General features: G+C 42.3%; 3 protein-coding genes across 3 annotated transcripts in view; 1 reads left to right on the forward strand and 2 right to left on the reverse strand.

The window, feature by feature from the left end:
• lsm7 (LSM7 homolog, U6 small nuclear RNA and mRNA degradation associated) overlaps positions 1 to 1,041 on the reverse strand; it is a 1,748-nt gene extending 707 nt beyond the window's left edge. Inside the window, exons 1-3 of the mRNA XM_008330990.3 lie at positions 957 to 1,041; positions 650 to 740; positions 450 to 521 (exon numbers count right to left, since the gene is read on the reverse strand). Of these exons, the coding sequence (XP_008329212.1) occupies positions 450 to 521; positions 650 to 740; positions 957 to 962 (169 nt within the window). The 5' untranslated portion in view covers positions 963 to 1,041. The remainder of the gene's footprint in view (positions 1 to 449; positions 522 to 649; positions 741 to 956) is intronic.
• LOC103393951 (kelch-like protein 23) lies at positions 1,040 to 3,786 on the forward strand. The gene is made up of 3 exons (XM_008331081.3): positions 1,040 to 2,316; positions 2,875 to 3,286; positions 3,371 to 3,786. Exons 1-3 carry the CDS (start codon positions 1,341 to 1,343, stop codon positions 3,672 to 3,674), a joined length of 1,692 nt encoding a protein of 563 aa, XP_008329303.1. The 5' UTR covers positions 1,040 to 1,340; the 3' UTR covers positions 3,675 to 3,786.
• Positions 3,787 to 3,990: 204 nt separating this feature from the next.
• cers4a (ceramide synthase 4a) overlaps positions 3,991 to 15,000 on the reverse strand; it is a 12,472-nt gene continuing 1,462 nt past the window's right edge. The window contains exons 2-11 of the mRNA XM_008331001.3: positions 13,821 to 13,997; positions 11,865 to 11,982; positions 10,112 to 10,230; positions 9,201 to 9,258; positions 8,945 to 8,995; positions 7,821 to 7,913; positions 7,352 to 7,480; positions 7,027 to 7,133; positions 6,603 to 6,759; positions 3,991 to 6,078 (exon numbers count right to left, since the gene is read on the reverse strand). Coding sequence (XP_008329223.1) covers positions 5,875 to 6,078; positions 6,603 to 6,759; positions 7,027 to 7,133; positions 7,352 to 7,480; positions 7,821 to 7,913; positions 8,945 to 8,995; positions 9,201 to 9,258; positions 10,112 to 10,230; positions 11,865 to 11,982; positions 13,821 to 13,996 — 1,212 coding nt within the window. The 5' untranslated portion in view covers position 13,997 and the 3' untranslated portion in view covers positions 3,991 to 5,874. The remainder of the gene's footprint in view (positions 6,079 to 6,602; positions 6,760 to 7,026; positions 7,134 to 7,351; positions 7,481 to 7,820; positions 7,914 to 8,944; positions 8,996 to 9,200; positions 9,259 to 10,111; positions 10,231 to 11,864; positions 11,983 to 13,820; positions 13,998 to 15,000) is intronic.

Below are 15,000 nucleotides of genomic sequence, written 5' to 3' on the forward strand. Positions count from 1 at the left end.
CTTATGACAACAAAATTGTCCTTAAATAACTCAGCCATCAAATTGTTTTGGCCCAAGCAGATCTCGTTATTATCATTATTACAATTATAATAGCCGTCTTTAGGACATTATGGCTAATTTAATGTAATAGAATAAGCAATACTTTCCTAGAAACTATAAAATATACACTAAGTAGTTTACATTATGCATCTCAAAGGATGGACAGCGCCACCCTACGTTAGAAAATCTTGTAAAAAAAAAAGGACCATTAAAATATAAATTATAAACCTCTAAAAGAACTAAGCATAAAAGCTAAACGTTTGTGGTTTATTTTTCTCACAGTGCTGTGATTTACTTTGACCACGAAACACACGTTGACTGTTCGGTACTAACGTAAAACCGAAGTGGTTCTGAACTCCACAGGACGTGTACAGTCCAAATGTACTCGGTACTTGGTCATGTGTACTTACCACGCATGTACTCGATTGTTCCGTCCAGTACGAGGTTTAAAAGAGGATCGAATCCTTTCAGGACACCACTAGCTGAGAGAGAAACACATTCGAACGTGTGTGTGTGTGTGTTACTTACAAAACTGTACCGTTAGCGTCTGTTCAAACTAAGCTAAGTCGGTTAGCATAAACAGTTAGCATTTGTACATGTCTCCTCTTACCCTCTCTTCCTCCTTGGAACTTAACACGAATCGGCTTGTCGATGTACTTTGACAAGTCAAAGATGCTTTCCTTCTTCTTCTTCTCTTTGTCCTGCACAATGACAACAGAACAATGTTTTTTTTGAGCAACACACGGTCAACTAGGCGACGCCGACGAGGCAGCGTGATGAGGCCTAGCCTCCGTTAGCTTCGCCTTTTGCCACTGCACAGCGAACAGGTTCTGGGTGGGTTATAGAGTTATTTTACGTTTTTGTGTGTGAACTTGACGAAATATGTTTGAATGAGGACGAAAAGCAGACGAACTCACCGCCATGTTCTCTCCGTGACACGGAAGTTAACGTATGACCCAGAAGTTCTCATCCAATCAAACGACTGAGCGCCAGTCGATGACGTCATCCTTTGTTGACGATAGAATGTATTTAAAATGTCAATAAAACATATTATTTAAATAAATAACACTTGTATTAGCATTTTTAAAATATATTTATATACATTCATTTTCACTTAGATTTTTCAACAATTTTCTAATTTTTTATTTAATCTAATTCTTGCCTCGCGTTCAGCCAAGAGTATGTGGTCAGGGGGGACAAGAAGTCAAGGGAAAAGTCTATTAATACCTGCAGCTGGTGTCCTGTGAATCAGCAGGACAGGAATAGTCGAGTGTGCAGCTGCAGTGGTTGTTTGTCGTGACATGGCCTGCAAAAATGACACTCGGAAATCAAAACCTCCACATCAACCTGAGCAGATAAACAAAGTGGAAGAGGACAAGTCAGCTGTACAAGTACAAGTACAAGACCTTCAACCAGAAGTCCCCGATGCTACTGTAAGAGTGGAAGGCGAGAGTTTTTATGTCAACCGTCGGTGTCTGGCCAACCACAGTCCCTACTTCAGGGCTCTGTTCTTTGGCGGTGGAGTGGAAAGTGGCAAAAGGAGAATTGAAATCAAAGGTGTGGCTGTGGACTTTTTCAAGATCTTGATGGAACATATAGTGACATCAAAGCTAGTTTTGGATCGAGAAAATGTGCTGGGGATTCTTGAGACGGCAGACTATCTCCAACTGGGGCGAGCCAGGCTGTTGTGCTGCAAATTCCTGGAGCGAGAGCTGCATCTGAGCAACTGTCTGGGAATGATGGGATACGCCTGGCAGCGTGGTTACACTCAGCTCTACGGTGCTGCACAACAGGTTGTGCTCTCACACTTTTCCGCCATCATCAATGAAGAGGACTTCCTGCACTTACCCAAGGAGACAGTAGCACATATTCTTGCCAGCGACGACCTGGCCATCAGTAAGGATGACACAGCCCTGGAGGCCGTCCTGCGCTGGGTATCGTTTGACTCTAAACGAGAGGACAGCTTTCTGGAGCTCATGGAGCTGGTGAGGCCTGAATCCCTCTCTTTGTCTTTTGTCACTGAACTTTTGACCAAAATGAAGAGCTCTGACCCCAAAGCGAAGCTCATTTGCATGCTAAATGAACACTTCCCAGCGTCCTGGTCAATGGGCCGGTCATTGAGGAGGACCAGGGCCAGAGAGACCCTTTTTGTCCTGGGTGGACCTCATGATCAGGAGCAACAGGCGCTGTACCAGTTTCACCCTCTGACCGGTAGATGGCAAAGCTGTGCACCTCTGCAGAGAAAGAACCTCACGCAGTACTCAGTAGCTGCAGTAGGTAAGGTCATTTTAATGTTTGTTTTTTTTATATCTCATTTTGAGAAAAAATGTAATAAAATTATAAAACTGTTTCACTGAAAGTGTAACATAAATTGTAATAAAATTACCAAACTGTTTCACTGAAAGTGTAACATAAAGAGGTGACACGACCCGTCCTTTCTTTTTTTTTTTAACCCAGTCAAAATACTCAAATGTGTTGATGGGTAACCTGTTATTGAGAAACCACTTAAAACGTTGCTTCATGATCATTAATTCTATTGTCCTAGTTTTATTGATTTATGTTACAGGCAACAATCTCATGTGTTTGTTCTATTGTCCTAGCTTTATTGATTTGTGTTACAGGCAACAATCTCATGTGTTTGCGAGAAGAAAAAAAAACACATTTACCAAATAAATAAACGTTTACCAGTTACTAGTTACTACCAACTACAAGTTGCTCAGTTCTATTTCTGCTGTATTTAAAACCACTACAAGTTGCACAGTTCTATTTCTGCTGTATTTAAAACCAATAATAAAGTCTCATTCACAACTAACACATTTTTTTCTCTCTGTACAGGAGACAACGTGGTTGTTACTGGCGGCTACTTCCGGGATGTGCTGTGGTTCAGTGTGGACTGGGTCAGTGTGTACGAATGTGGAAACCAACGCTGGGTGAGCGCCCCGGCCTTACAGAAGTCCAGACACAGTCACTGCTCCATCGGGTTGGACTCTGTTCTGTTTGTCCTCGGTGGAAGTATGGACGAAGGTCTGGTGGCCGATGTAGAGAGGCTGGTCCTGGGGTCGGAGGAGGGGTGGGCGGGGGTCAGCCCAATGGTCAGGGCTGTGGAGAGGGCAGCTTGTGCCGCTCTGGGGATGTGTATCTATGTGGCGTGCGGCCTGGATGAAAACGGGGACGTGTACAGTGGAGTACAGAGATACGCGGTGCAGAGTGACCAATGGGACGTCGTCTCCTACTCACCATTTCCACGGTGAGTGTATTCTACGCTCTGTTATTGGTCGGTTCGCTATGATACAAAACAGATGACATCCCTGTGTTCTGAACATGTCCTTAGGTACGACCTGGCCGCCACCGAGCTAAATGGCGCCCTCTACCTTCTTGGAGGCCAAAGCTTACGTTTTGACGTGGAAACCGACGAGTGGACGCTGCTGGAGGAGGAATTTTTGGAAAGGAAGTTCTTTTGTGGCTGCGCCATAGTCAACAATCAGATCTACCTGGTCAGTGAGAGGAAGGGCAACAAAACGTTTCCAAACATGGTGCTGATGGACCCTTACATAGACACGTGCCTCGAGATAGACGACGCCATTCCCTGCCCTGTTCCTATCAGAGGGAGCGTCACTATGAGATTGGTCATGTGACAGTGTGTTTTTCTGTACCTGTACTTTGTACCATTATTTTTGGACTACAGATTTTTTAAATCAGAAGAAAAAAAATCTTCCATTACTTAAAACAACTGAACTAATATACATGAATAGTATTAAGTATCCAATGAAAACATTTTACTGCATTGTATCATGAATAGTATTAAGTACCCAATGAAAACATTTTACTGCATTGTATTCTAATTTTAGACATTTTTTTCTCCATCCTCCTTGTGGCCTTAATGCTTTCATCAACATATTATCACGAGTAAAATAAAATGTTTTAAAAGGCTTCACACATCCCACGTGGTGATGAATTTTAGAACATAATTTATTCAAACTTCAACAAATCCCCACACAACCAACAAAGCATTAATCTGTACAGTCAGAACAGAACAGTCCAGTGTAACAGGTGTAAAAGTCACATTTTTTTTCCTGTTATTTTCAGTAACGTGTGGTGGGGTTAAACTCTTCAGTGGATCAGCCCTTTATGGTATTTCTGTCATCAGATTGAACCCCACTCTCGTCTGTTTTAATGTACTTTGTAAGAACATTTCCCAGTGCATAAGACAGTGTTTTTTTTTTATTGACCTATGAAAATATAACAGTAGATTTCGGCAGTGTTAGACACACTGTATTTGACCCTACGACCAAGCTGACCATATCCCATCAAAATCATCATTTTGAAAATAATCATTTCCTGGTAAAGCTTCATTGTCAAGGCCTGTCTTTATTTCAGCATTAAAGTGCCAGTGTGTTAGCATCAGCGACATCTAATGGTGAAACTGTAACGATCACAGGACTCCTCCGTTCACTAATGCCACATGGAACCACAGTGTCTGTTTGTCTCAAAATAAATCACATCATCAAATTTGATTCAGGTCCGCTGCACTTCTCTATACTTTTTAAAAAAAAAAAAATTTCATTGGACGAATACATATGAAACCCGGTCATAAAACGGTGGAGAAATAGTTGGTAATTTCACATTGACTGAATTTATCCACCCTCTCCAAAAGCGGTGAACGATGGCAGCCTTGGTTCACAGAAACACCCCCCCTAAAAGCTTCATTTAAGTTAAGGTACACTTTTAAAAAACAAAACAAAAACATAAATATGAGAAATAAATTCAACATCTGCCAGTAAACTCTTCTTAAAGTTACACACTGGGCCTGTGAACCATCAGCTACTAACTCCCTCTAACGTATCATCTAAACCGTATGTTCTGTACATAAGGCCTGTGTGGCTTCATGGCTCACTCACATGTTACCAGCAACACCAACAAGTAACAGTTCAGGACGAGCACAAACACAGCAAAAAAAAAAAATCTGGTCCAGAAAAATAAAAAAAACTATTACTGTACACAGACTAGTCAACAACAAGTGTTAAAACAGCAGCCAAGGCACAAAGCAACGGATGAAAGAGCAAACATTACTACGAACTGATGGTGATTCCTCTCACTCCCTTTTTCAGTATTCTTTCTCAAAGTTTTTTTTTTTTTAGATACAGGAAGTTTCAGCCTCTCAAGGATATGTCCTTCTATGTGCACAAGGGGGCGCCATATCGCTTCTACAAATCAAGTATCAGCTATAGAGAACACAATAAACTAAATCTAATTTTTATCAAATTAAATTAGTTTTTCTTTCATATTTCTAAAATGTATTTAAATTAAAGGTGTGAGTCTTAGGTATAAACAACTATCCAGTGGTTGTTGACTAATTCACTACTGTTACTTTTGTTTTTTCCTCACTAATGTTTGTACGACATAAGTTCATGTATGTGGATACAAAATCGGCGAGAGAAATAAAAACTTACTCTATCTCTAAATTTACTTAATTTTTCTTTTCGTTTCAGTTATATTTAGAGGCAAAAGTTGATTTTTGTACAAAACATTCTCTTTTGGAGAATCAGAGAATCAGCCTCTACTTTAGGCTTTAACGCAGTTCAATCCAACAGTATAAATAGAAAATAACAATTTATTTTACCTTTAGTGGAATGAGTGAAGACACTAATGTAGTCTCTTTCCACTGTGACACAGCAGTGCAGCTGTGTCTTCTGTGATGATGAATGAGATGCGAACCTACCCTGGTGTGAAACTGCCAACGTGATCGTACTGTACGAGTCAAATCTCCAGAGGACACAGAGGGAAAACATCGATTTGTCCAGTGTGGACTGGACCACGGCGACGGGAACGTCTCCACTATCTGGCCTTGGGCATCCTGCTGTTTATGTTCCTCTGATGAGTCAGGTTGTTCAGCACACAGTTGTTAGCCAAAGATGCTAATTTAGAGTTAATCGCACCCTTCCGTTGCTCCCAGCTGCATTCATCCCCGTCCTCCTCGGGTTCTTCCTCGTCATTATCGTCCACCTCGCTCTCCGCGTCGCTGCGCTCGTCACGCTCAACCTGAGGAGAGAAACCGAAGAGAAATGGAAGGAAACATGTCAGAACTGTTGGCAGTGAAGCTGTGGCTGCAGCCCACGTGGCCTGGAGTTCAGCTGGAGACAACCACAAGACATGACTTCTCAAAAAGGCTGTTTAGTCCAGAGGTTCCCAACCTGAGGGGTGCAGACTGGTACCTGCTCCAAGACCATTCAGTTTTGGGCCAACCCCAAAAAACAATATTGTTTTTATTTATCAAAAGGAAATGTGAAATATATTTCATAAAAAAAAGACTATTCATCTTTGCCTTACGGCATTTCTGTCTGCAGTTACAACAAAGAAGAGACAGGTGTCGCTGTCTCCTATTACTCTCATATGGGGCTGTCTCACTGCAGCTAAATAAATTCAGGATACTTGTTGAGACGTTCATCTCGAACACAAGTATAAATTTACTGTATAGGAAAACTGGAAACTTCAAGTTCAGGAAAGCATCACATTTGTGTTTGACTGCAGACTAAAGAAGACACGTGACACACTCGTCCTCTTACCTTGCCCAAAAAGACAAACTTGTAGACCATGCGTAGGATGAGATAGGCCCAGAAGACGTGCAGAGCCTGTAAGACTAACAGCAGCGCATTGAAGAAGTAATAACCGAAGAAAGGCTGGAAGAATTCTGAGGACAACACCAGTGTGGTGTGGACAACTCTGTAAAAAGACAGGGACACAGTCAGTCTTGACCCCACGTGGAGGTCGGTGCAGCCTTAGAAACATTTTCAAACAAATACAGAGTAAAGACCGCAAAGACCGCGGGAAAGGTTTCAGGAAAAACAAATAGCAAAACTTGACGTTAACAAGATTTGACTTCGACAAACTGACGGTTGATAAATATTTAAACTTTCAACTTCAACCTCGTGAGAACAAATTTACTGTCTTCCTGGGGTTTATCTGTCCATAAACACAGTCCCGTCCTACCTGAAAGGAAACACCACCAGTCGGGTGAAAAGGAAAACCAGAGCGAAGACGACAAAGAGGCTGTCACACAGTCTGGTCCAGCCGGCGTAGTGAAACATCTTGGCAGACTTTTGGGAAGAAAAAAGGAAAAATTCAGTTTTTTTACTAAATGCAATAAATGATGGCAAACCTTTGGTATCATCACCATCTAACTGTTACAAACAACAACAGAGAATCAGGTGATGTTGTTGAAGGACTGAAGCTGCCTCCCCCCCCCCGTCCTCCATCTCCTCCTCCTTCATCCCTCGACCAAGGACAATAGGCCTGTTATACTACGTGACGTTACCTCGAGCAGGAAGTCGGAGGAGTCGTGAACCAGCATCACCAGAGTTCCAACCCTCACGTAGTTGGCGCAGTAGGAGAAGCCAAGAAGGAAAATAGTGGCGATGTGATGAATGACCTGCTCCTTGAAATCCTTGGACAAAGTGTGCGAAGTACATGAGATGAAGTACATGAGATGAAGTACATGAGATGAAGTACATGAGATACTACAGTAGAGTACTACAGCCATGTGACACAGACACAGGTTTTTGATTGTCTATAAATGAGGTAAATAAATGTTCAAGATTCTGTCTTGGAAACTGACTGACTTGTTGTTGAATATATAACAATAATAATAATAATAATAACAATAATAATAATAATAACCTCCTGTTTAACTTTTTCCTCCTGTTTAACGTTTAACTTAGTAATGCAGTAATGGGATTATTTGGCTCCTAAAGGTGAGTTTGTGTTTGTGTAAAAATCAGACTGACTTTTCTCTTGACGTCCACAGACACACTCATCAGCAGCGACAAGTAGAAACCCATCTCCAGGAAGTAGTACCAGTAATGAGCCTCAGCCACAGGCTGTAAAACAGACAGACAAGAAACAGTCAGACACCAACGGACATCCTGATAAAATAACTGGTTCAACACCAACAACAACAAAGGAACAATTTTTACACCAAACGCACGTGAGTCGATTCGTGAAACACATTCCAAAAAAATATTTTTTTCTAGAGCGAGGAATCAAACTGAAACTGATTCTGTCTGCACATGGGACAGGTCGACCGACCGCGTCGACTTCCACCGCTGCTACCACCGAAATGTTGGACACAAATCTCAACCAGTTGCATGAAAAAACAAAAAAAATCCGTGCTCTATCTGCAGCAGAAACTCTCTGGTTTGTCTCGAAGCACTGGAACTCTGCGGCGACACAATGGAAGGAAGTTTACCAGGGCGTTTAACCATCAACCACATTTCTATTCTCTGTCAGACCACAGGCCCTTAGAAAAGGGAAAAAAGGTCAGAACGAGGACCTGCAATCAGTCAGAGTTTAGATAGCCAGAGGCCTGGGGCCGTCTTTTCTCTCTGACTGTTTTCTGTTTGTGGTCATGACCCCGAGAGGAAGGGTTGGCTGCTGCAGGGGAATGCAACCCTGACGGCATACCGATCTGTCACCAGCCCAGTTATTAGCCTGGTTCCTCAGGGCAAAAAAAAATTTTTTTTTTACAAAAACACAAACGCCTGAAGGTCAGCAAGAAAAAGGTGAAGAAAGTGAAATAAAAAAAAGAGGTTGATGACCAATGTGAAAGTGAACTACGAAGGTAAGTCAGAACGTTTCAAGACAAATCTTATCACTTCAAGACTTGTCTCCAACAGATATGATAAGATGATAAGATTAAATATAAATAATTAAAACTAAATACATACCATGAGGTGAAGTACCTAATCTGTCCACTGTGACATTAAACTGAGTCATTAGTGTGTACTCAGCCGTATCAAACATTTATCATATTTATTAAATCGCTCGTAAATCTTCCAGTAACCCGCCCACCTGTTTTAGATAATTACAGTAATTAAACCTTTTATCATTATTATTTTTTTTTTCTGCTTACCTGTTTAGGAAATCCTCTCCAACAATCTCTGTGGTTCCACAACCAGGGAGTCTAGATTATTGAGGGAAGGAGAACATCAGACGGAGTCACTGGGAGAAATCACTTCATGAATGCTGTTCGTTGCTGTAGTGCACATCAGTAACAACGCCGACCTCTGGGCTGTGCACCACTTTCACCAGGATCATCACATGCGGCCCGTTTGCAAGTGTAACACAGTCAAATGAGTGTGTGTGTGTGTTGGCGCAGCAGGACTTACGTTGATTAAAGAGCCAAGCCCTGCCGTGAATGATAGAAGATAGAAGACAAACCGCCACCTGCAGAGAAAAACACCAGAAACAGAAAAAACAAAATCAGGTGGAAATGAATTCAAACAATCAAATATTTCTCACAGAACCGTGCGCGTGTACACGCAGAGCTGTGTGTGTGCTGTCACCGCTGCTGCTTTAGGTCAGGGTTTCAATGAATAAACTGAATGAAGGCAGTGTTATATATATATATAGGTGACACAGTCTCTTTAGCAGAAGAACTGCTTCAGGGCAAACGGAAACAGGATTGAGCTGCGTCGAATTAGACGACTTTAAACTCACGCCGTCGTCACGTTGACACGTGTGAGTTAACGCTGCCAGACGAACAGAAAGTGAGCAGAGCTTTTTTTTACAAAAGCTGAGATTTATTCAACAATCGATTTATAAATAAACACATGCGTGTGTTCTGGTCATCTTAGCATTGACTTGTCGTGTTTTTTCAAATGTCAAAGTCGTGGTTGGGAATATAGGGGGCGCGGACAAAAGAGTTTAGGAGCCGCTGTCCGAACAGAACAAATCTGTGTCTCTGATGTTGAACTCTTGACCTTCTTAAGTAACATGAGGACAAGGACAGTCAACACTGGCTGACCGCTGCCCAGCTGGTTGTAGTGAAAGGTCATGAATGAGTGAGTGAGGTCACCGGATCAGATCACGTTTTTTAAAGTAGGAGTATTTCAACAAAGTATCAGGCACCGAAGCTGGTATCAGTATCAGCATCAGTATCAGCATCAGTATTTGTATATGTTTTGTTACAGCTCCAGTTACAACAACTCATTAAAGAATGTGACTTTACAGATTTGTTTTTGTCAGAATAAAATAAATAAATTTTAAAAAATAAAATAAAAAAAACCTTAACACTCACGAGGCCTCGCAGAACTTTTTAGTGTTGCTGGGTCGGTCCTGGTTTCTTCTGTGTCTGAACCAGGTCTGGATCTTTCTCTGTGAGAGTCCACATTGTTTCCCGAGGCTCGCCACATCGCTCTGAACACACAAACACACACAAAGAGACACATTTTTAGCCTTATGTTAAAAGTGCACTGCTCCAGTTTGTACTTTTTCTTCATGTGAATTCTTTTCCTGTCTTGGTTATGGACTCTGACACAGACTGATGTGAGATGTTTCCCTGCAGGACTGAGCCTGTGTCTGACGCTGCCCTGATCTCACTGATAAATGTATGGCTGACGTAACTGTAGCTCAAATGAAAAACGCAACTCCCTCTTGTGTTTCCTTCGTAGTTATGATGAAGTGAAGTGACACGTACATATATATTCACAGCTGCAGGAGCTCGGGGTCAAACCTGCCTCGGACCGCGGTTCTGTTCCTGTGAGAATATCCCATGTTTTCCTTGGACCTGAGTTAGGACGGTTGATTTACCACTGTATCCAGCAGAGATCAACCAGAGGCAAGGCATGAAAAAAGGCCAGTATTTGAAAAAAAAGGGACATCTTTCAAAGTTTTATCAAACAAAAAAAAAACCCCATCACGTTACTTTTAGACCCTCGAGTGCAGGGCAGTAACCAGGTGTGAAGGAAACTGTAAACTGATTAATGTTGTTGAAATTCTAGGTTAAATTCCAAAGTGAAGCCTGGCCACATGTGCAGCTCGTCCTGACGTGACCTCTGCGTGTAGGAAGGCACATTAAACCCAGGATGACGGAGGAGTGTTTTTACGACGACACACTGATCTGTGCACAGGCTGCACATGAGTTCATGTCATGAAAAAAAGGAGAGACAAAAACACAGGTGCACAAAAGAAACCATTTCATTGTAATGATCTGAGGTCGACCTCCTGCTGTTCATCAGCAGCTGATAAAAAAAAAAAAAAAAACACGGACAGGATTCTGATGGTGTTTTATCACACATTTACCATCAGTCGGAGCGACTGGTGTGACTCATGGTCACGCCGTACTTCCTCTATCAAACAAGTTATTTCGTTCATACTGACGTTATTGTTGCCTCCACACAGGTCACGTCTACCACCAACCAAACTTTGCATGCACATGTGTGTGTGCGTGGGTGCGTGTGTGTGCACTTTGCATTTTAGTCGGACGCGTTAAACAGCTGAGAACAGATCCAACCTCAAAAACCCGACTCATTAAAAAACAAGGAAGTAGGAAATGACAGAGAGAGAGAGAGAGAGAGAGACAGAGAGAGAGTCCCGTGGCTAATGGGCTGTGAAATTAAACAGACGCCGACCTACAATCATGTTACCACTTAACAGAGTGCATTATGGACTGGATAATAAAAACTAAAAATATTTCCGGATGTTTGTTGTTTCATATTTAATGAAGTTCTAAGTAGCTAAAGGGATTCAGTTAAATTAGACCTTAACATTGACGTGTGTTGCTAAAAATGACTAAACACAATCCTGACAAAACCCTGTTATTTTTTCTTAGTTTCTAAAAAAAAAAAAAGTCACAAGTGCCTTTTAGTGGAACAGCAGGTTTGGGCTGCACAGGCTAGTTAGCCTAGCCACGTACATCTGAAACATCTTCACTGTTAAAGTCAGTGATTGCCCCATTCTGCAGGGCAACAGTTGCTGGGACAGGGAGGTAAAAAGGCGGGACGTTGGAATGAGCATTTTTGACATCAACAAATGAAAAAAAAAATACAAACTTGAGACGGTTGTCGGCTCCTCTGTTTGTAAAAGGTCTCCAGCTTTGGGATGGAAGCAGCTCGGACCCGAACCTGATCCTTCACCCCCAAATATTTGCTAAACGGGACGGCAACGAGCCTGAAAACACAGAGAGAAAAAAAGGGGTTTTCATTTTGGAAAAAAAACAACCCAGTGTGAGGTGAAGTCAACAGCTGTCCTGTGGAGTTCTACCTCCCGTGGGCAGATGGTGACGTTTGGTCAGACGGTCTTTGTCCCTGCCTGATACAGCATCAACAGATATTTGATCTCCTCTGTGTGTGTGTGTGTGTGTGTGTGTGTGTGAAATGGACAAAGCAAACAGAAAACTAAGATGTAGACGTAACATGAGTAAAGCTATAAACACAGACGTGTGTGTGGATCTCTGCGTTATTTGTGTATAGTGACACTGTCTACAGTACGAGATAATCATGTTAAAGTAAATGGAGTCCATGAGAAGGTCAGGGCAGATTAACAGAGACAAACAGTCTCTGATTACAATCACAAAGACACAGACTAATGACCGAGGCTCGGGTTGTAATAAACGTCACCTTTTAGCTGCACTGGTTTTTCTCCAGTTTCCAAATTTCCAAATGTGAGGAGAAAAGTTTGAATGAAAACCTTCAACGTCGTGGTTCCCAAGATGAAGCTCATTAAAACTGTGTCAAATAACTCTGTTTACTACAGTCGGGGAAAGTTATTCCTGGTGTAAAAAAAAAAAAAATCTGAAATATTTGAGAAAGTGACAAAGGTCCAAACAACATGATTGGCTCACAGCAGAGCCAGCTCTCGTCACATGTCATCTTCATCACAGAAAATATTCAGGCTGATAACAGAACAGCCGGCAAAACGAGTCAGTATCAGCAGAGTCATCTCTGTCGTCTTCACGTCTCAACGTGAAAACAAGACGTTGTTTCAACTGGTTCAAAACTCCATCCCCAAAAAAGGGTCAACAGACGAGACAACGCCTGGACGTGAGGTCAGAGCTAAAACTACTGACTACAACTGGTCGAACGTCCCCCGGAACTACACCAGAAATGTCCAGAAACGAGAAAAGTTGTGGAATTTTAGTCAGATTAAAAACAATAATGTTCTAAATATTGCTTCACCTTTACAAACACTGAGCGTTTTCCACGTGCGGCCATTGTCTACACGCCAGAGTGACGATAAGATTCTCTTCTCATGTCACCACAGAAGTATTTTGCCCTTTAGCACCTGAACTCAAATGCTCCACCTGCAGGATTCACATTTGTACTCATTCTTAATTAGAAACTAAAGACGTTTTTTTTTTTATCTCAGTAATAAAGACTCTCTGATGATGATCAGCCACTGATGTCGGGGACCGTCGTTCTTTTCCACAAAGACACCTTTTACCAGGTCTCAGGACAGACCGGGGCAGCGGGACTTCACACCGTCAGCAGCTCAAACTGTTAATTCATGACATCGCCTGCTGACTTCTGCAGGTCGCATCTGCACCGCACGTCCACCGGGAGCGACGATGAAAGAGCTAATTATTCCGAAGAGCACATGGTTTAGTAAACAATGATCCGGCCGCGCAGCTGAGACCAAAATGAAACTCACGACACTGTTCTCACTTGACAACACATCCGATTATCCAAAAATCTAAGGCATTGTTTCCCAAGTACTGGGTCGCGACCCTGAGGTGGGACGCAAGAGTTTTTTTTTTGGGTCGTCTCGCATCATGTTTTTCCAGGAGTTTACGAATAATGTCTGTTGAGTTGGGTCGCAAAGGATTGTGACTTTTTAAAAATATGGGTCCCCAGAAAATAAGTTTGGGAAACACTGGACTAAGGTCCCACCAAAACACCTTGGACTGGGAGTTTACTGGTTCCGTATGAACACACACACGGTTACAGCCCTCATCCTCACAGAACTGAGTTCACCTTGATCTAACTGTCTAAGTGCAGGGGTTTCCTCACCTCTCAAAGACATATCTGAGGGCCATAAAGGCGAAGGCCAGTGGCAGCGTGAAGAGGAGGTCCCTGGGTCGAGGAAAACGGTCCCCGCCCTCCACGTCCTCCATGTCCCTCCAGTGGACTCCGGGGGGAAGCCAGTACTCGTCTCGCCACAACCAGTCATTCACCAGGGCCTCCATCCTGGGGAGGAGAAACACAGGCACGTTGAGTGTTGAGTTGCCAGCTATTGTCTGTAGTTGTAGCTGACCTCTGAAATATTGATGCCTTATTCAAACTGAAGCCAAACAGCAGCTGCCACTCTCAGGGTTACAGATTCAGAGAAACAGAGGGCAAAAGCCAGAGGCTCATGTTTACACAGGAAGAAGCCTGCGCACAAATTAGTGACAAGAGAAAAGGAACGTTTACGACTTAATATAAAATATTAATAAATAAAAAAAAAGTCAAAGATGTCAAAAGAAATACGGCGATTTTTTGTTTCACCGTATCGATATTCTACGACACTGTATTGATTTTCTTTTTTTTATTTACAGTTTAATTCAAATATTCACGGCGTTCATCCAACCATCCATCCATCCATTTTCATCCTCTTATCCTTCACCAGGTCGTGGGGGCAGCAGTCTCCATGACCGCCACCCAGATCACCCTGCACCGTACCAACCCCAACCAGGAGGTGAACCCTGGGGTTGTCTCTGGGCCAAAGCGCCACACCTTTCTTCAACTGAATGTAAAAGAAAAAACATATTTGTGCCTATAGTATCGCAGTCTATCACAATATATCGTATCGTCGGCCCCTGTGTCGTGACACATATCGTATCGCCACATTCTCACCTATGATCGAAGCAACAAGGGTCAAAATTTTAATGAAAGGTTTTGAAGAATTTTTGCTACGAAAAAAACCCAACAATGAGCAGATATTTAATCATTCGTACAAATAAATATGTTTCATTCGTACCTTAAAAGAAATCAGTCTGACCAGTTTTAAATTCATCAAGGATGTCTTGTACTTCCAGATCAGAGTACTACTACAAAGACAAAGTAATTGGTGTATATTGGCAACGACCATGAGCTGTCACTCATCCACCCACAGGCCAGATTATTATAAAGTCATTTGACAGTGATTTTGGCCGTAGTGTCAGCGTGTTCTGATCTTCACATTCAGCAGAAACGGTTTGATGCCAGTTCC

This window comes from Cynoglossus semilaevis, chromosome 2, assembly GCF_000523025.1.
Source record: "Cynoglossus semilaevis isolate Cse_v1.0 chromosome 2, Cse_v1.0, whole genome shotgun sequence".
In the NCBI taxonomy this organism is placed as follows: Eukaryota; Metazoa; Chordata; class Actinopteri; order Pleuronectiformes; family Cynoglossidae; genus Cynoglossus; species Cynoglossus semilaevis.